Here is a 21,403-nt window from a genome sequence, read left to right on the forward strand (position 1 = left end):
ACTATTTTTATTGCCTCTCAAGGCGCATGAGGTAACATTTTAAAATTAACTTGTATGTATATGCAAATCAAAGGAGATACTATAACAATAATGATGGAAAAACACGCATTAAAAATCAATATATACTTCAGTAATAACAGCTAATTTCAACAGAAAACCAAGGATTAACGAGACTACCTTCATTTCATCACTATAAAGAAATATTTTTATAAATATATTCTAAAATATACGAAACAAACAAAAAGCAGCTGAGAGAGAGAGAGAGAGAGAGAGAGAGAGAGAGAGAGAGAGAGAGAGAGAGAGAGAGAGAGAGAGAGAGATTGTCAAGTTATTACTGGCGGCAGAAGTACCAAGGTCCCTAACGCCAACAACAGAGTTACATATCAACAAGTTCGAAGGGTACTTGTATGACCCTGATCTTTGTGACGCCAGATAAACCTGCAATCATTCAATCAATCAGCGGATCTTTACCTTGAAAGACATGAATAATTGTCCATTTTGTATAAGTTTGTTCCCTGCGAATACTGACGAATTTTAAATGATAAAAATAATAATTTATTAATAATAATGTTTGAAATATTTTCATATGTACTTGAGTTATCAAATATCTTTACCTATTTCTAACAAGTGTTTTGTACCATAGTAAATCACATATGTTTATTTGAATAGAAATCTTGAATTTTTTAACCAACTACATTCTGTAATAATAATAGGTCGTCAATGGACTTAAGTCAAGTTAAGCAACATTGGGGCTGGTCAGTCGTTGGATGGGTGACCGCTCTCCTCGGCGTTGATTCCTTGGGAAAGGATCTTTACCATAATTTCCTCAGTCTACTCAGCTGTAAATGAGTACCTATCCCTGATGGGGTAGGGTCCAGCTATGGGTTAAATAGCAAAACTCAGCAATGATGGAAAGAAATGAAGGAATAAACGACAACGACGTAAATGGAACCTCTGGCAACAGAGGAGCTTCGTCCGGCAACCAGGTATTCAACCCAATTGAAGGGGAAGACGGTCAGGTACTTGGAGGTCGTCATCCAGCAACTGATCACCACAACGACAGTAATCAACAGCCTGAGATTGGAGCTACAGAAGAAAAAAGGAAGAAATGGACAAGAGAAGAAAATAAGGAAATATGGAGATGCTACATCAGAAGCAACCCGACGGAGAGAGGATATAGAAGAAGATTGGTCAACATCTGGAATGAGAGGAACAACACCCCCCAAACAGAGCAGAGGCTGGCAGACCAAGTAAGGAACACAAAGAAAAAGAACTGGCTCTCCCCAACAGAAAGAGAAGAACTGGAAAGGGAAATGTCACACGACAACGAATTACACGAAGACGAACTGAGAGACGATGCCACAGAAGACGACAGGGAGGATGAGGTATCAAACAACGACACACGAAGAAACACCGACGAAGTAACAGAGAGGACGGAATGGGTAGAAAAGATTAGACAATGGATGGAGCCAGATACAGAGAGAACAAAGATCCCCTCCATGAAAGCCTACAACACCAAGAAATTAAGGGAGAAAACAAGTGAGGTCAATGAAATAATGGCCATAATACACACCACGAGTATCACAGAAACAAATAACTTGACATATGCAGGAGCAAGATTAGTAGCAGAACTGATGGGGATTCGAACACCAACACCACCAGCACAACCAACCCAACAGAAACCAAAACAGCAACCTCCTTGGAAAAGGCGCCTGGAAAAGCAAATCATGGTGATGAGATCTGACTTGAGTAAACTGAAAGAGATGGCAGAAAAAAGGCTAAGAAGCAAGAAAACCAGGGAGGAACTCAACGAGAAATACAAAGTACACGAGAGGGGACTAAACAACACGATAGAAGATGTAAAACAGAGGCTTAAGGCAAAAGCACATAAGATCCAACGGTACACGAACAGGAATAAGGGATACCAACAGAACAAACTATTCCGAACCAACCAGAAAAGACTATACAGCCAACTAAGAGGGGAAGACAACCACCCAGAAATTCCTGAAGCCGAACCAAGTAAGAGACTCTGGGAAAACATATGGAGCAATCCGGTATCACACAACAAACATGCAACATGGCTCCAGGAAGTCAAGGAAGAAGAAACAGGGAGAATAAAACAAAGATTCACAGAGATCACGACAGACACAGTCAGACACCAACTAAAGAAAATGCCAAACTGGAAAGCCCCAGGTCCCGATGAAGTCCATGGATACTGGCTCAAAAACTTCAAGGCCCTACACCCACGAATAGCAGAACAACTCCAGCATTGTATCTCAAATCACCATGCACCCAAATGGATGACCACAGGAAGAACATCCTTAGTACAAAAAGACAAGAGTAAGGGAAATATAGCCAGTAACTACAGGCCTATCACTTGCCTACCAATAATGTGGAAGTTACTAACAGGTATCATCAGTGAAAGGCTATACAACTACCTAGAGGAGACAAACACCATCCCCCACCAACAGAAAGGCTGTAGAAGGAAGTGTAGGGGCACAAAAGACCACCTCCTGATAGACAAAATGGTAATGAAGAACAGTAGGAGAAGGAAAACCAACCTAAGTATGGCATGGATAGACTATAAGAAAGCCTTCGACATGATACCACACACATGGCTAATAGAATGCCTGAAAATATATGGGGCAGAGGAAAACACCATCAGCTTCCTCAAAAATACAATGCGCAACTGGAATACAATACTTACAAGCTCTGGAATAAGACTAGCAGAGGTTAATATCAGGAGAGGGATCTTCCAGGGCGACTCACTGTCCCCACTACTCTTCGTAGTAGCTATGATTCCCATGACAAAAGTACTACAGAAGAAGGATGCCGGGCCAACTCAAGAAAAGAGGCAACAGAATCAACCATCTGATGTTCATGGACGACATCAAGCTGTATGGTAAGAGCATCAAGGAAATAGATACCCTAATCCAGACTGTAAGGATTGTATCTGGGGACATCAGGATGGAGTTTGGAATAGAAAAATGCGCCTTAGTCAACATACAAAAGGGCAAAGTAACGAGAACTGAGGGGATAAAGCTACCAGATGGGAGCAACATCAAACACATAGATGAGACAGGATACAAATACCTGGGAATAATGGAAGGAGGGGATATAAAACACCAAGAGATGAAGGACACGATCAGGAAAGAATATATGCAGAGAATCAAGGCGATACTCAAGTCAAAACTCAACGCCGGAAATATGATAAAAGCCATAAACACATGGGCAGTGCCAGTAATCAGATACAGCGCAGGAATAGTGGAATGGACGAAGGCAGAACTCCGCAGCATAGATCAGAAAACCAGGAAACATATGACAATACACAAAGCACTACACCCAAGAGCAAATACGGACAGACTATACATAACACGAAAGAAAGGAGGGAGAGGACTACTAAGTATAGAGGACTGCGTCAACATCGAAAACAGAGCACTGGGGCAATATCTGAAAACCAGTGAAGACGAGTGGCTAAAGAGTGCATGGGAAGAAGGACTAATAAAAGTAGACGAAGACCCAGAAATATACAGAGACAGGAGAATGACAGACAGAACAGAGGACTGGCACAATAAACCAATGCACGGACAATACATGAGACAGACTAAAGAACTAGCTAGCGATGACACATGGCAATGGCTACAGAGGGGAGAGCTAAAGAAGGAAACTGAAGGAATGATAACAGCGGCACAAGATCAGGCCCTAAGAACCAGATATGTTCAAAGAACGATAGACGGAAATAACATCTCTCCCATATGTAGGAAGTGCAATACGAAAAATGAAACCATAAACCACATAGCAAGCGAATGCCCGGCACTTGCACAGAACCAGTACAAAAAGAGGCATGATTCAGTGGCAAAAGCCCTCCACTGGAGCCTGTGCAAGAAACATCAGCTACCTTGCAGTAATAAGTGGTACGAGCACCAACCTGAGGGAGTGATAGAAAACGATCACGCAAAGATCCTCTGGGACTATGGTATCAGGACGGATAGGGTGATACGTGCAAACAGACCAGACGTGACGTTGATTGACAAAGTCAAGAAGAAAGTATCACTCATTGATGTCGCAATACCATGGGACACCAGAGTTGAAGAGAAAGAGAGGGAAAAATGGATAAGTATCAAGATCTGAAAATAGAAATAAGAAGGATATGGGATATGCCAGTGGAAATCGTACCCATAATCATAGGAGCACTAGGCACGATCCCAAGATCCCTGAAAAGGAATCTAGAAAAACTAGAGGCTGAAGTAGCTCCAGGACTCATGCAGAAGTGTGTGATCCTAGAAACGGCACACATAGTAAGGAGAGTGATGGACTCCTAAGGAGGCAGGATGCAACCCGGAACCCCACACTATAAATACCACCCAGTCAAATTGGAGGACTGTGATAGAGCAAAAAAAGAAAGAAAAAAAAAAATAATAATAATTAATAATAATAATAATAATAATAATAATAATAATTTCCATCAAGAGGAAATACCCAACTTTACAAATGCTATCTCCACCTCTGAGTCAATCAGCCGTTATCTCCCCACCCCTAACCCCCACCCCCAACCTCCATCTCCACAACCGCACCCTCCTTCCCCCAAAAAATGGGATCCAATCACGTCATAAAAAAACTCACCAAGGTCATTTGGGTACAGTACGATTCACCTCAGAGAGATAAAATAAAATAATTTTAACGTTAACACCGTTACGAGATGGGTATATTCATTATTATTATTATTATTATTATTATTATTATTATTATTATTATTATATTATTATTATTATTATTATTATTATTATTATTTAGAAGATGAACCCTATTCATATGGGAAAAACATCCCACACAGGCCATGCAAGTTTCCAAAGAATATTAACATTATTATCATCATATTATCATTATTCAGAGGACGAATCCAATTCATATGGAACAAGCCCACCACAGGGGACACTGACTTGAAATTCAAGCTTCCAAAGAATATTATTGTCCTCATTAGAAAAACGTAACGGAAGATAATGGGAAATGCAGAAAAAAGACATACCACCTACTAGAAACCAGATTAACTAAATTAACAAATAAATAAAAATGTAGGTAAATCATGACCAACAAGAAACCATCCGTCGATGCTCACAGTCATTAACTGCTGATATTGGAAAACAGAAACCTACCACCACGAACCACTATCGAGAAGAGATAAATCTCTGGCAGAAGCTCTCTAGACATCCATGCCAGAGAACAGCATTCCAGTAAAAGCAGCACAAACGACCACTGCTACAAATATACGAGGCCTTACGAAACAATACCTAATTTTAATGCGGTACTTGCTGAACCTTGCATTAGATGTTTCTCAAAAGTTCGATGCTACTCAGAGGCTACACCTAGAATAGTTAAAAGCTTCATACTCATTCAGCAAAGTCGAAATTCCTGTCAAATAATTACGTAAATAATCAGTATTCAAAGCTTCTAGTGGTTAAAAATAAATTTTATTAATTTCACGTCATAAAAAAGAAAAAAAGGATGCATATTATTCGAAGCTTCTCGTGGTTAAAAATAAATTTTATTAATTTCACGTCATAAAAAAAGAAAAAAAGGATGTATATTAATTTCGAAGTTCTCTTGTTTAAAATAAATTTTTATTAATTTCAACATCAAAAAAAGGAAAAAAAGGATGTTATATTATTCGAAGTTCTCGTGGTAAAAATAAATTTTATTAATTTTCACGTCATTAAAAAAAAGGAAAAAAGGAAAAAGTTAAATTTATTAATTTCGAAGCTTCTCGTGGTTAAAAATAAATTTTATTAATTTCACGTCATAAAAAAAGAAAAAAAAGGATGTATATTATTCGAAGCTTCTCGTGGTTAAAAATAAATGTTATTAATTTCACGTCATTAAAAAAAAGATTGTATATTATTCAGAGCTTCTCGTGGTTTAAAAAAATACGTTATTAATTTCACGTCATTTAAAAAAAGGATGTATATTATTCAAAGCTTCTCGTGGTTATAAAAAAATGTTATTAATTTCATGGCATTAAAAAAGGTTGTATATTATTCAAAAGCTTCTCGTGGTTAAAAATAAATATGTTATTAATTACACGCCATAAAAAAAAAATTTTCATTAAGACCTCACTCTATTGTAATTAACTACAACTTTCCTGAGATTCGATTTAAGGTAGTACTGGACGGGCAAAATTAGAAGGTAATATTAAAAAAAATAGCAGACAGAACAATTCAAAAGTTAATTTAAAAGATAAAATAAAAAAGTTAATGAGGTTAATGACAGCACTAAGACAAATTCAGGCCGATTCAATTATGAGGAGAGAAGCAATCTCTAGAGCAATCAGGCGTAATTAAGTTATAGAGCAGTTTTTTTTATTCTCTCTCTCTCTCTCTCTCTCTTGAGATCAGATTTGCACTGTACCAAGGCAGGTTGTGGCGGCTTCTTTTACTCTCTCTCTCTTTCTCCCGATCATATTTGCATGCACCAAGGTAGGTTGTGGCGGCTTCTCTCTCTCTCTCTCTCTCTCTCTCTCTCTCTCTCTCTCTCTCTCTCTCTCTCATACACTAAAGAGTCTACGAGAACCGTATTACAAACGCCTTCACTCACACACAAATCATGACGCACTAACGTATTTCCCAACGAAACAACGAACTCTCATTGTTATACGACATCAGCCATGAATGAACACGGTCCCACGACCCACAATAACGTCCCGGGCAGCTTATTCTCCTGCAGGGGAGGCAAATCAACACCGATAAAGGCCTCATCATCAGCGTGACTCTGAAACCAACCAAATAGTAGTAGTAGTAGTGGTAGTAATGATTAGGCTCTGCCTTTGGAACGGCTCAACGTGAATACACTATGGCGGTCGTTTGACAACCATGGGGGAATTTCCTCTATATTCGCCTCCTCTCTCTGGTCAAGTGAATAGGAATGCGAAGAAAGAATGAGAGAGAGAGAGAGAGAAGGAGGAGAGAAGAGAGAGAGAGAGAGAGAGAGAGAGAGAGAGAGAGAGAGAGAGAGAGAGAGAGCAGAGCAGAGCAATCGCCCGATTCGAGATGATAAAAGCTTCTATTGAAGTAGGTTTTCTGGTACGCTCTGTCCTGATGGCTATATCCTGTTTAGTGGTCCTCCTCTGTCTTCTTCTTCTTCTTCTCTCTTGTAGGTTCCATTTTTCGAGACAAGACCAATATCGCAATATCAACTGGATTACTCTCTATGTTTTTAATTGCGTTCTTCAGTCAAGACATCTCATATCTGCCATATTTCCCGGAGAGAGAGAGAGAGAGAGAGAGAGAGAGAGAGAGAGAGAGAGAGAGAGAGAGAGAGAGAGTACAAAACATAATTAACTGACCCTTGGGATGTGAGAGATGCAGGAACAAGCAGGTGACTGTATCGAACAACAATCTTATCCCAATATGATTCAGACAGTCTCGAACCACCCTCCTCTTCGTAAGCACTGTTCGAACCAGCTCGTCGAACCTTTCAGATTTACGAGAACCTCTCGAATTGCACCTCAACATAATAAGTCTCTTTCTCGGGTTGAATGATTTAAAGGAAATGACACACATGCACAATATATTATATAGTATAATGTGTATATATATACACATGCTTAAAAGTCACAGTAGACGCACGTGTCTTCATTATACAAGCGAATACCACAGGTAAATGATGGGCAGAAGGTCAGTACCAAGCGCTTTTGCCTTTATTCAGGCACCGTCGAGACACCAATGCCCGAACGAAGCCGAAAGCGCTTGGCACTGACTTTCTGCCTATTAGTTGCCTGTGGTATTCGCTTATACGTGTCAATTGGCTATTCTGTATCTTACAGAGGATAAAATATATTGCGATGTATAAGTTACATTTCATACTACTCACAGTTTACACAAAAAAAAAAACAACCTGATTTAACATCTTAAAAATACAAAATAGTATGTATAATTTTACTTACATGCGTAAATAGGAATCATTATGATTTAGAAAGTTGCCCTTCTATTGTTACAATTCTAGAAATGCAGTATAAAGCGTTATCAACCTATCGGCAAAAAATGTTTCTTCAGAGCTGATTTGAAAGAACTGATATTAACAGTTGTTTTTATAGCTGTTGGTAGCTTATTCCAAGCTAAAGGACCCTGTACAGTGAACGATCTTTTACCCAGCTCGGTATTTGTCCTTGGTACGTAAAGGTCGTTGCTATTTCTTGTTGTCCTGTCACTTCTAAATCTAACTAATGTCAGAGGAAAAATCCATGTTGGTAATAAATTATTCAATATCTTATAAATTAACAGACATAAGTCATACTGTATTCTTTGTTCTATATTTAGCCATTCTAATTTCTTTAAAATTGCGGTTACATCATCGTATTTCTTTGCCTTCCCATCAGTCACTTTTGCCGCAAAGTTTTGGAGTTTTTGTATTCGATGTTGTTGTTGTTTAGACGTAGTGCCCCATACCTTCAAACAGTAGTTTACTATGCTTATTGCAAGCGACTGAACAACCATTTTGCGCATTTCATGATCAAATCTGTCTTTTATTCTGTTTATATAAATTAGTGTTCCATTCACTTTCCTACTAACTTCACTTATATGAGCATCAATACACAAGTAAACTCCGAGGTTTTTTTTAAATGGTCACTTTTCTAATAGTATGGCCATTGAAATTTATAACTATATTATCAGGAATTTGAGAAATGTATTGTCTTGAGCCAAGGAAAATATACTGAGTTTTTTATTCGTTTACATTTAATCCATTAATTTGGAAATAATATTTAGCATTTTCTAAGATACTTTCCGCTCTTGAAATTAACATTTGTAATTCTTCTATGGTTCCGGTGATTAGGATTTGACTGTCATCTGCATACTGTATTAAGAGACAATCCTGTAATGAAGTAGACACATCATTGATATAGATTAAGAAAAGAATTGGTCCTAATATTGATCCTTGTGGAACTCCAAATTGCATTGGCTTAGAGGAAGATATTACATCGTCTATTCTTACTGACTGATACCGATTTTCCAAATAACTTTTGTACCAAAACGGGTCGATTTTTAGTTTTATACATTTACTAAGTAGGATATCATGGCTAACGCTATCAAATGCTTTAGAGAGATCTAACAATATGAGAAGAGAGATCTTTTTTTCGTCTATATTACTATACATTTTCTCAGTGAGCTTCATGAGTGCGGTTTCGGTGGATATATAGATGTTGTCTAAAACCATGTTGGGTTTGTGATAATAAGTTATTTTCTTCAAGATATTGCATGAGCTGAACTGCAACTATTTTTTCTAATATCTTAGATAAGACTGGTAGAAGTGATTGATATAGGCCGATAATTTTCGACTGCATCTGGGTCACCGTTCTTGAAAAATGGTATTACATGCGATAGTTTCCAGTCGGTGGGGTAGAGACCAGTGACAATGGAGGTGTTTACTATAACTGTTAGGTAAAAACTTATCACGGGTAAGGCATCTCGTATGAAACGGAGAGAGATACCATCAGATCCAAACGCCTTTGAGTCATTCATTCAAATCCCTCACAACCAAGACAACTGTATCTACGTCAACGGGTTGCGGTCTGAAAAGGTTATTGGTGATACCTTGAGGTATAATAGTATCTAGAGTGGTGAGATTATTATTTGCATTGAGGATCTGTTGAGAATTTTCGAAGGCCAGTCGACCTACATTTGCAAAATATTTCTTAAATTCTTCTGCTTTATCTTTCTTATCTTTATAATCATGGATACTTACGTTACTATTTGTGGCAGGGATCATTTCATGAACAATTTCCCATTTAGTAGACAAATTACCACGACAGTTTTTAAACTTATCTTTAAAATGTTCTGCCTTCTTTGTTTTAATAAGTTGATTAACTCGTTTTTTATGGTTTGTATAAGTATTTCTTAATTCTAAGTTTAATGTATCCCTTTTTACTCTTTCATGCAATTCGTCTATTGCTTTCATTTGTATTTTAAGGTCATGGCTTATCCAAGGAGCCGGGGGCCGGGTAATTACTTTCGTTACACAAGGGGCACACTCATTTAAACTCTCAACAAAAACACTAGTAAATATAGAAACTTGAATATTTACATTGTCTGTATTTAAAATTTTATTAAGGTTAGGGGTTCTATTTAACAGGCTATCACAGAACGTATTCTGATTATAGTGTCTTAAACTACGAAATGTTCTAGTTACAGGCTGCCTTTTTGGTTTTGAAATATCTATTTGTAGCGTTACCAACTCATGGTCAGCGACAGGACAAGGAACTACTTCAGCTTGGGAAATCATTTCTGGTCTGTTTGTGATGACAACATCTAGCAGTGATGAGCTTGTGCTTGTAGTTCTTGTAGGTTTATTAATTGCCTGGTGTAGGTTCAATTGGCGCACAATTTTACCTAGTTTACTATTAGCAGATAATAAATCATCATTAACATCCCCTAGTATAAAAATTGGCTTTCCACGTAAGGAGAGAGAGAGAGAGAGAGAGAGAGAGAGAGAGAGAGAGAGAGAGAGAGCCTGGACGAAGATGATTGCAACTTTGCAACTTTCTCCTTACAAGGCAAAAAAAAAGAAGAGAAAAAAGTAGATCCAAAGTCATTAGCGATCGTTCTCTGAACCGGTGCCAACTCTCTCCCTAGGGCATCGAGTTGGGGCATTTTCCGGACTCTCTTCAGTCACGCTTGGCTACTGCCCACGACGTTCCATAGCCCGGTGGTGGTGGTGGTGTCCCGAAGGGCCTTTCGCTGCGGGAGAAGCCGAGCGTGAAGGAAGGAGGGGGGAGGAATATCATTCTTCCTCTTAAGAGGGAGAGGAAAAAAATATATGTATGTTCGTCTGTAAGTGAAAGTTTTGCTCACTGGTCTTTGCTGCTGCTTCTTGGCTGCCTGTCTGTCTGTCTGCCTGTCTGTGATGTCTGTGTTCTAGTTGTACAAGTTTAAAAGCTTTTTATGGGTTTTAAATTGGGCATTCGTTTGGGAGAGGTCGGTTGGTAACGTGCCCCCCTCCCACTGAGGCTACTAAGCCCCAAGAGAGAGAGAGAGAGAGAGAGAGAGAGAGAGAGAGAGAGAGAGAGAGAGAGATTCCAAGTCCCCCATACAAACGAAAAGAGCCCCAAGGAATGGTAGTATTGGCCACCGTCCGTTCTGAATTTCAATGAGGGAGTCCCCAAGTACCTCCTCCTTCAGGAATCAAGGAACAACTGAAGACGATGCTGAAGACAGATAGCATTGTTAAGGCCCTCTTCCACTTCTCGTTGGGAGGGAATGATTGATGCCCTTTTGGTAACCAATGCCGCAGAGGTCCACAGAAGAGGGATTGTTTGGTTATAGTTACCCGAGATACAAGACAAGAGTAAAACTGGGTATTCTTTGGTTATAGTTACCCGAGATACAAGACAGAGTAAAACTTGGTATCGTTTAAAAGCTTCAGTTACTTCAGTTCATTTCAGAAGACACTTCAGTGACTGGATCAAGTTGGTTTACTCAACAGGCGACGACTTTTCGTTTCAGTTTCGTGTTCAGTCAATGCAGAGTTACTTGCTAAACGAGATAAAGTGCTGATAATTATCCTCTGAAGTCTACGCAGCAGATAAAAAGTTTCAGTCGTTGTGCTGTTCCCCACATTCAAAAGTTTTGAGTTACTGCACTGTAACCCAAAATACAATGTTTCAGTCACTGTACTGTAAACCACAATCAAAAGTTTCAGTCATTGTACTGTAAACCACAATTTTGACACTGTACTGTAACCCAAAATACAATGTTTCAGTCACTGTACCGTAACCCTTAATCAAAAGCTTCAGTCACTGTACTGTAACCCACAATAAAAGTTTGTCACTGTACTGTAACCCATAGTAAAAGGTTTCAGTGACTACTGTAAGCCACAATACAATGTTTCAGTCACTGTACTGTAAACCACAATCATAAGTTTGTCACTTTACTGTAACCCACAATAAAAAGTTTCAGTCACTGTACAGCAAACCACACTAAGAAAGTTTGGCACGGTACTGTAAACCACAACTTCTGAAGTTACTTCATCAGCTGGACAAAGCAATCTACAGCCACGTAGATTCTAATTAACCCTGGAGACTCGAACAACTAACAAAACCATTACGAAATGCAAATGAGGCGACCAAGGAAAAAAAACGAAACGAAAAGTCTTAATTGAATAACTTCCCCAAGAGGCCCAAACACATCCCCTTGTATCACACCACATCAACAAACCCAGAGGAGATTTCTCATTACACCTTGAGTTCCTTATCGAAACTCATCGCAAATGGTTTCTTGATGTATAAGGCTATCTTGGTGGACTCCACCAACTTCTGTGGACGACACAGCTATGGGAGAACAATCCTTTTGATTGAGGTCTCTTGGGAAATACAACAATTTAATTGGTTTTTGCAAACGGCCCCTTGGGATTTACGAAAAGAAAATTTGATAAAGAAGTCGTTCGTCTTTACTAATACGTTAACAGATTTCAAATTTACATTAAAGGAAACTATACGAAGCCCATATATATATATATATATATATATATATATATATATATATATATATATATATATATATATATATATATATGGATTTATCACGTTCCTAACTTTCGTGATTCAGTTATATATATATACACACACACACACACACACACACACACACACACACACACATATATATATATATATATATATATATATATATATAATAAAAGGAGCCCTTAAAAACGCCAAAATATAGAGAGAAAATAGAAAATACTATATTTCAGAGGACTGCTGCCTCTCTTCTCTATATTTTGGCGTTTTTATGGGCTCCTTTTATTAGATGGAATTCTGTTGTAACAGATATATGATACACACACACAAACACCACACACACACACACACACACACACACACACACACATATATATATACATATATATATATATATATATATATATATATATATATATATATATATATATATATATATATATATATATATATATATGAACACCACACCAAATGATGGGGGTCTCCTAAGCCCTGGAGGTAAACAATCAAAACCACCGGGAGATGTCATTTGCAGACCGGTAGAAAGTTTTAAATCCCCCCCCCCCCCCCCCCTCGGTTCCTTCAGCTCCCACTCAGGAGAACGTGAGGGCATTCTTGAAGAATGTGACTAGCACACATTCACCCCTCCGTATTCTTGAAGAATGTGACTCTCTCACATTCACCTCCAGTCATCACGGTTGGGGTCTATAGACTTTATTCTTCTGCTGCTGGGCAGACCTATAAAGAAGACATTCCAGTATTTGGGGATTTGACCTCAAGTCACTGTATACTCTGTCATTATATTTTTTTGAGGATCATTGTTAGAAGAGAAACTATGCAAGTTCCGTTACTTATCGAATTCCTTGTATTCGTGGACTTTGAAGGCTCAATTGTTCGTCACGCGAAACTATGCAAGTTCCGTTACTTATCGAATTCCTTGTATTCGTGGACTTCCAATAGAAGTCATTATACTTTTTGGGCCATTTCTACAAGCGAAGTTCCATTTCTTATCGGAGATTCCAACTAGAGGTCATATATTGTCATTATTTTTTTTGGGGGGGCCATTGCTAGAAACCATTTGTCAAGTTCCGTTTCTGCTCACATTCCTTGTATTCTACCCCTCTAATTATATGTTTTTGGACCATTACGAAAACAAAACTACTAACGTTCCATTCCTTGCGACATTCCTAGTATTCGAGGATTCCAACCAGAGGTCATTATACTCCAGCCATTGCTAGAACGAAACTGTGAATTATAAAAATTCAGAATTCAGTTACTAAGTGTGTGTGTGTGTGTGTGTGTGTGTGTGTGTGAGAGAGAGAGAGAGAGAGAGAGAGAGAGAGAGAGAGAGAGAGAGAGAGTTGTAGCCTACACAGACACTGCGAACGAGGTGTTTAAATTAGGGAATAAAAGAATATACGCTAATTAAATTCAATTACTCGCGCTTTCTACAAGATGGACAAGCAGATCTTCTTAACGATGCCTTTTCTGATTTAATGACCTGACCAAATTTGTTTCCACTTATAATGGGCAGAGGTGGTTAGGTATGTTAAGTGGAGTGAATGTTATTCTCTCTCTCTCTCTCTCTCTCTCTCTCTCTCTCTCTCTCTCTCTCCTTTAATTTGCCATTAATAAAATTTCATCACCTTGTGTCAACAAAACTCTCTCTCTCTCTTTCTCTCTCTCTCTCTCTCTCAAACGAATCAAGAGTGCGTAAGGAGCAAATACAACACTGGAAAGGCTTAGGGACCCTTTTTTTTTCTTTTTTTTTTTTCAAAAGTGGCAGGTTGACACAGGTCTCCAATGGGACACAGCTTTGTTGACATTGGGGCGGAGGTCTGCTATACGAGATCTGCAGTTACCGATGACAGTTTCCGAGTGAAATTCATTCAGGTTTATACGACCTTTCTTCGTAAGCTCTCCTTGTCATAGAGCAGATATACTCGTTTAAGTTGCGCGACGGCTGCCGTTCGATCCTAACATTCTCCTGGGGGAAATGATCGTCAAGAGACAGACGATCGTCAAGATACGATCATTAAGGGACGATCTTCGAGAGAAGACAGAGACGATCAAGGGACGATCGTCGAGAGAAGACAGAGACGACCGTCAAGATACGATCATTACGGGACGATCGTCAAGATACGATCATTAAGGGACGATCGTTAATTCGAGAGATCGTCTTAAAACATTAAGCGAGCTGAAGAGATCATTGATTTTTACATCAATAAATAAATAAATAGTCGTAGAAACCTATTTTACCCCCCCCCCCCCCTCTCAAAAAATAGCCCTCTTTACAGAAGAAAACTGTCTGGGGAAAAGCGAGCTCAGAGCTGCCCTGTCCGCGCATGTTGTTGTTTCTGGGCCAATATTGACACGCCCTGCTTATATAGGGTCAACATGTCCCTTAGTTTCAGCGTACACTGGGGGAGTGGGAGGGGGTGGGCGAGGAGGAGGCGGTGTCGGATTTCACCTCATCCCCCACCAATTTTCGAAAGCGACGCACAGTCACGTAGCGAGCCTGATTTGTAACGACGACAAGGAACACGCCTTCGTCGCTTTGTCAACAAAAGATCGAAAGTCAGTCTTCTTATCCTTTTTCATCATCTTCCTCTCCTTCTTCTTTTCGAAATAGTGTACACCCAGATCGATAGTCAGTCTTCTTATCCTTTTTCTTCTTCTTCTTCTTTTCAAAATGGTGTACACCCAGATCGAAAGTCAGTGTTCTTATCCTTCTTCTTCTTCTTCTCATTCTTCTTTTCAAAATGGTATGTGCCCATATCGAAGGTCAGTCTTCTTATCCTTTTCATCTTCTTCTTCTTCTTCTTTTAAAAATGATGTGCCCAGATCGGAGGTCAGTCTTCTTATCCTCCTTCTACTTCTTCTTTTCAAAATGGTGAGACAAGATCAGTTCTTTCAAATCTTTTGTCAGACACTTAAACAAAGGATAGTCAAAGCACTTGGTTTAAGATTTGTCGAGTAGTTCAAACAAAGGTACAATGAATTACTAACTTCATACTATTCTCCTTGTATTTCACGTCATCTCTATCTGTTAATTAATTCATCGCTTCCTCGGGAAGTAAGCCTACTAACTACTTCATTGTGGGGGTGGGGGTGTTAGAAAAGCCCTATGTAAGAGCCTGAAAAAGTCTAATAAAAGTGTTTCGCGTTGAGTTACAGATATAGGAATTTTAAGGATAGGATATTTATGATTTATTTAACAAGATGAAAAAATTAAAAATAAATAATGTTCCTGTTAAACAGTACAGAAAACTTATTTCTAATAAAAGTTAGCATCACGTGCTGTAAGTAAGTTGGAGGTCAGATCATGCCTTTTCTTTTTTTTTCTTTTTAATAAGTGGTGTCTCTTCTTTCTGTATTTCCCTTTACCTCCTCTTATTTCTTCCAAATGAACACCATAATAGTCTTTGGAAGCGTGATTTTCAAGTCAGTGGCCTCTGTGGCGGGCTCGTTCCATATGAATAGGGTTCATCTTTTGAATAATATAATAATAATAATAATAATAATAATAATAATAATAATAATAATAAATCAGTAACTGACACAAGTCAAGTGTGCGAGAAGAGTCTGTAAAAGAGCCTATAACCTATATGTCTAAATTCTTAGGCTTAGCAGCCTTCCGAAGCAAGCAGATAAATCATGTAGATTTGATGTTAAGTTACTAAAGCAAAACGGGTTTCAGACTTCAGCTGAGTCCTTTTTGAAGTATTTTCTGAATCTTTCTCGGCCTTTTTTCCTGGAGAAAAATGAATGGCAAACAAGACTTGACATTTTGAAGAGTATCAGGAAAGAAGAAATCTTTGGTTAACCAGTAAACATAATGAAAATGAACTTCCCAAGAACAGCCAACAAAAACTCATGAAAAATACCAAAAGCCGAGCTTAAGAACAGATCGCAAAATTATCACTCTTCTCGTAGTTCTACCTAAGAATTACCAATAAGGACTCAAGAATATTACTAAAACAAGAATAAGAATAGATCACAAAACTGACTCTTCTTGCATTTTCCCTAAGAACAGTCACTGAAAGCTAATTAAAACATCCTTAACGAGCTTAATAATATATCTCCAAAGAATAAGTGAGGACTAGCAGAAACGTCCAGACCGCACTTAAGAATATAACAAATCCTAAATCGTATTCTCCTCGAAGAATAAAGGAACCCTCTTCAAAATCCTAAAACATCTTAAGAACAGGTTAGAAAATAAAAACTCACTCTTTTCGTATTTCTCCCTCAGGATAGCCAATGACGACATGATCTTGGCGCGGTGCCCCTGATGACGTATGCCCAGTTCCTTGACGGCGGCCTCGTCGTAATATAAGACGTCCTGCGGAAGAACAAGATCTTTAACTAACTGAATAAAAGCTCTTATACTTATTTAAAATACTCTTGTTTTATTTGGAGCTGACGTTAAAATTCCGCAGCCGAGATTGCTGAAAGAATCGACGCATCTCGCTCCTGATTGGCCGGGGAGTAGTCGTGAGTCATGAGTTTCCGCCAATCACGACTGACTTCATTTCGACCCGTCTCGCTTCTGATTGGGTGGGAGGTCGTGAGTAGAGTGAGTTTCTGTCAATCACGACTGACCTCAGAAATAATGGCTGCTTCTGATTGGTGGGAGGCGAGCGTGATTAGCTTCAGTGACGTCGGTTTTGGATTTTTACCGTCAACTCGAAAAAAAAGGTTATAAGTATAAAAGAGGAGCATGAACACATATCGAAATGGTGTCTATGGGAGTTATATGGAACATGAATGCACATTCTGCATATATTAGAATCTAAGTCAAAGTCCATATGAGTACTTTTATATATATATATATATATCTATATATATATATATATATATATATATATATATATATATATTATATTATGAGAGAGAGAGAGAGAGATAGAGAGAGAGAGAATATAAATATATACAGACAGGAAACAACAGATGAAATTAATAATAATGACTAGATAACTATACATAAATGGTGCATTCGCATAAACACTAAAATATAAAATCACCTACAAATGGTAATGACATTCACATCCTTGATAAGAAAATGAAATGACTGTAAAAAATTAATGAGGTTTTTCCATTAAGATCCCAATTCGATAGCGTTAATTTACCAGCAAGCAATCACAATCACGTCCTTGAGATGAAGCTGAAGTGACTGCATCATGTCAAGCAAGTTAATTGCATTTATGAATTAACATTCCACATTTGATGTCTTTTCATTTGAATTATTGAGGACAAAAACTTCGTGGCACAAATAAAAAAATCATTTTCTCAACTCCGGGGCAAACCTGCCTCATGATTGCTGTCAGGTGTCAATATAGCAATGTTTCTCGCTTACTCGGGGAGTAAGCCTACAGACTACTTTGCTGTTGTTGCCTTTGTTGCTCTTGTCAGGGGTGGGGGTTAGGAAAGGTTTTGGAAAAGCCTAAAAAGGTCTGAAAAGGGTGTTTCGCGTTGAGTTAAAGATACAGGAATTTTAGGACAGGTTATCTATGATTTATTTATTGGAATGAGAATGTGAAAAATAAATAATGAGCATGTTAAAAAGTACAGAACAAATAATTCTGATGAAATATAGCACATTTATTTTAAGTTTCGTTCGTGAAACAAAGCGCTATGTGACCGTAGATTTTAGCGTGCGCCTCGAGTAAGCGGGAGGTCAGATCACGCCTTGTTTCTGCTGGAAAAAAGGTAGCATAACCATGAAATTCGACGCCATAGAACCATGAACAATCAATCAATTTTATAAAAAGTTTCATTCATTTCAGGAGCTATAACCACAAATGTATTATTATTATTATTATTATTATTATTTTTTTTTATTTATTTTTTTTTTTTTTTGTTTTTTTTTTTTTTTTTGCTCTATCACAGTCCTCCAATTCGACTGGGTGGTATTTATAGTGTGGGGTTCCGGGTTTGCATCCTGCCTCCTTAGGAGTCCATCACTCTTCTTACTATGTGTGCCGTTTCTAGGATCACACTCTTCTGCATGAGGCCCGGAGCTACTTCAGCCTCTAGTTTTTCTAGATTCCTTTTCAGGGATCTTGGGATCGTGCCTAGTGCTCCTATGATTATGGGTACGATTTCCACTGGCATATTCCATATCCTTCTTATTTCTATTTTCAGATCTTGATACTTATCCATTTTTTCCCTCTCTTTCTCTTCAACTCTGGTGTCCCATGGTATTGCGACATCAATGAGTGATACTTTCTTCTTGACTTTGTCAATCAACGTCACGTCTGGTCTGTTTGCACGTATCACCCTATCCGTCCTGATACCATAGTCCCAGAGGATCTTTGCCTGATCGTTTTCTATCACTCCCTCAGGTTGGTGCTCGTACACTTATTTACTGCAAGGTAGCTGATGTTTCTTGCACAAGCTCCAGTGGAGGGCTTTTGCCACTGAATCATGCCTCTTTTTGTACTGGTTCTGTGCAAGTGCCGGGCATTCGCTTGCTATGTGGTTTATGGTTTCATTTTTCGTATTGCACTTCCTACAAATGGGAGAGATGCTATTTCCGTCTTTGAACATATCTGGTTCTTAGGGCCTGATCTTGTGCCGCTGTTATCATTCCTTCAGTTTCCTTCTTTAGCTCTCCCCTCTGTAGCCATTGCCATGTGTCATCGCTGGCTAGTTCTTTAGTCTGTCTCATGTATTGTCCGTGCATTGGTTTGTTGTGCAAGTCCTCTGTTCTGTCTGTCATTCTCCTGTCTCTGTATATTTCTGGGTCTTCGTCTACTTTTATTAGTCCTGCTTCCCATGCACTCTTTAGCCACTCGTCTTCACTGGTTTTCAGATATTGCCCCAGTGCTCTGTTCTCGGTGTTGACGCAGTCCTCTATACTTATAGTCCTCTCCCTCCTTCCTTTCGTGTTATGTATAGTCTGTCCATATTTGCTCTTGGGTGTAGTGCTTTGTGTATTGTCATATGTTTCCTGGTTTTCTGATCTATGCTGCGGAGTTCTGCCTTCGTCCATTCCACTATTCCTGCGCTGTATCTGATTACTGGCACTGCCCATATGTTTATGGCTTTTATCATATTTCCGGCGTTGAGTTTTGACTTGAGTATCGCCTTGAGTCTTGCATATATTCTTTCCTGATCGTGTCCTTCATCTCTTGGTGTTTTATATCCCCTCTTTCCATTATTCCCAGGTATTTGTATCCTGTCTCATCTATGTGTTTGATGTTGCTTCCATCTGGTAGCTTTATCCCTTCAGTTGTCGTTACTTTGCCTTTTTGTATGTTGACTTAGGCGCATTTTTCTATTCCAAACTCCATCCTGATGTCCCCAGATACAATCCTTACAGTCTGGATTAGGGTATCTATTTCCTTGATGCTCTTACCATACAGCTTGATGTCGTCCATGAACATCAGATGGTTGATTCTGCTGCCTCTTTTCTTGAGTTGGTACCCGGCATCCATCTTCTGTAGTACTTTTGTCATGGGAATCATGGCTACTACGAAGAGTAGCGGAGACAGTGAGTCGCCCTGGAAGATCCCTCTCCTGATATTAACCTCTGCTAGTCTTATTCCAGAGCTTGTAAGTATTGTATTCCATTGCACATTTTATTTTTGAGGAAGCTGATGGTGTTTTCCTCTGCCCCATATATTTTCAGGCATTCTATTAGCCATGTGTGTGGTATCATGTCGAAGGCTTTCTTATAGTCTATCCATGCCATGCTTAGGTTGGTTTTCCTTCTACTGTTCTTCATTACCATTTTGTCTATCAGGAGCTGGTCTTTTGTGCCCCTACACTTCCTTCTGCAGCCTTTCTGTTGGTGGGGGATGGTGTTTGTCTCCTCTAGGTAATTGTATAGCCTTTCACTGATGATACCTCTTAGTAACTTCCACATTATTGGTAGGCAGGTGATAGGCCTGTAGTTACTGGCTATATTTCCCTTACTCTTGTCTTTTTGTACTAAGGATGTTCTTCCTGTGGTCATCCATTTGGGTGCATGGTGATTTGAGATACAATGCTGGAGTTGTTCTGCTATTCGTGGGTGTAGGGCCTTGAAGTTTTTGAGCCAGTATCCATGGACTTCATCGGGACCTGGGGCTTTCCAGTTTGGCATTTTCTTTAGTTGGTGTCTGACTGTGTCTGTCGTGATCTCTGTGAATCTTGTTCTTCCTGTTTCTTCTTCCTTGACTTCCTGGAGCCATGTTGCATGTTTGTTGTGTGATACCGGATTGCTCCATATGTTTTCCCAGAGTCTCTTACTTGGTTCGGCTTCAGGAATTTCTGGGTGGTTGTCTTCCCTCTTAGTTGGCTGTATAGTCTTTTCTGGTTGGTTCCGAATAGTTTGTTCTGTTGGTATCCCTTATTCCTGTTCATGTACCGTTGGATCTAATGTGCTTTGGCCTTAAGCCTTCTGTTTTACATCTTCTATTGTTTGTTTAGTCCCCTCTCTTGGACTTTTGTATTTCTCGTTGAGTTCCTCCCTTGTTTTCTTGTTTCTTAGCCTTTTTTCTGCCATCTCTTTCAGTTTACTCAAGTCAGATCTCATCACCATGATTTGCTTTTCCAGGCGCCTTTTCCAAGGAGGTTGCTGTTTTGGTTTCTGTTGGGTTGTTGTGGGTTGTGCTGGTGGTGGTTGTGTTCGAATCCCCATCAGTTCTGCTACTAATCTTGCTCCTGCATATACCAAGTTATTTGTTTCTGTGATACTGGTGGTGTGTATTATGCCCATTATTTCATTGACCTCACTTGTTTTCTCCCTTAATTTCTTGGTGTTGTAGGCTTTCATGGAGGGGATCTTTGTTCTCTCTGTATCTGGCTCCATCCATTGTCTAATCTTTTCTACCCATTCCGTCCTCTCTGTTACTTCGTCGGTGTTTCTTCGTGTCGTTGTTTGATACCTCATCCTCCCTGTCGTCTTCTGTG

The 21,403-nt window shown here is 39.0% G+C and overlaps 1 protein-coding gene across 5 annotated transcripts in view; it reads right to left on the reverse strand.

Moving 5' to 3' along the window:
• LOC135195717 (SH2 domain-containing protein 3C-like) overlaps positions 1 to 21,403 on the reverse strand; it is a 275,188-nt gene that overhangs the window by 79,894 nt on the left and 173,891 nt on the right. For all 5 annotated transcript variants that reach the window (XM_064222131.1, XM_064222132.1, XM_064222133.1 and 2 more), the window contains one exon: positions 16,736 to 16,847. In XM_064222131.1, the coding sequence (XP_064078201.1) occupies positions 16,736 to 16,847 (112 nt within the window). The remainder of the gene's footprint in view (positions 1 to 16,735; positions 16,848 to 21,403) is intronic.

Source organism: Macrobrachium nipponense, chromosome 16 (genome assembly GCF_015104395.2).
Source record: "Macrobrachium nipponense isolate FS-2020 chromosome 16, ASM1510439v2, whole genome shotgun sequence".
NCBI classification, from domain to species: domain Eukaryota; kingdom Metazoa; phylum Arthropoda; class Malacostraca; order Decapoda; family Palaemonidae; genus Macrobrachium; species Macrobrachium nipponense.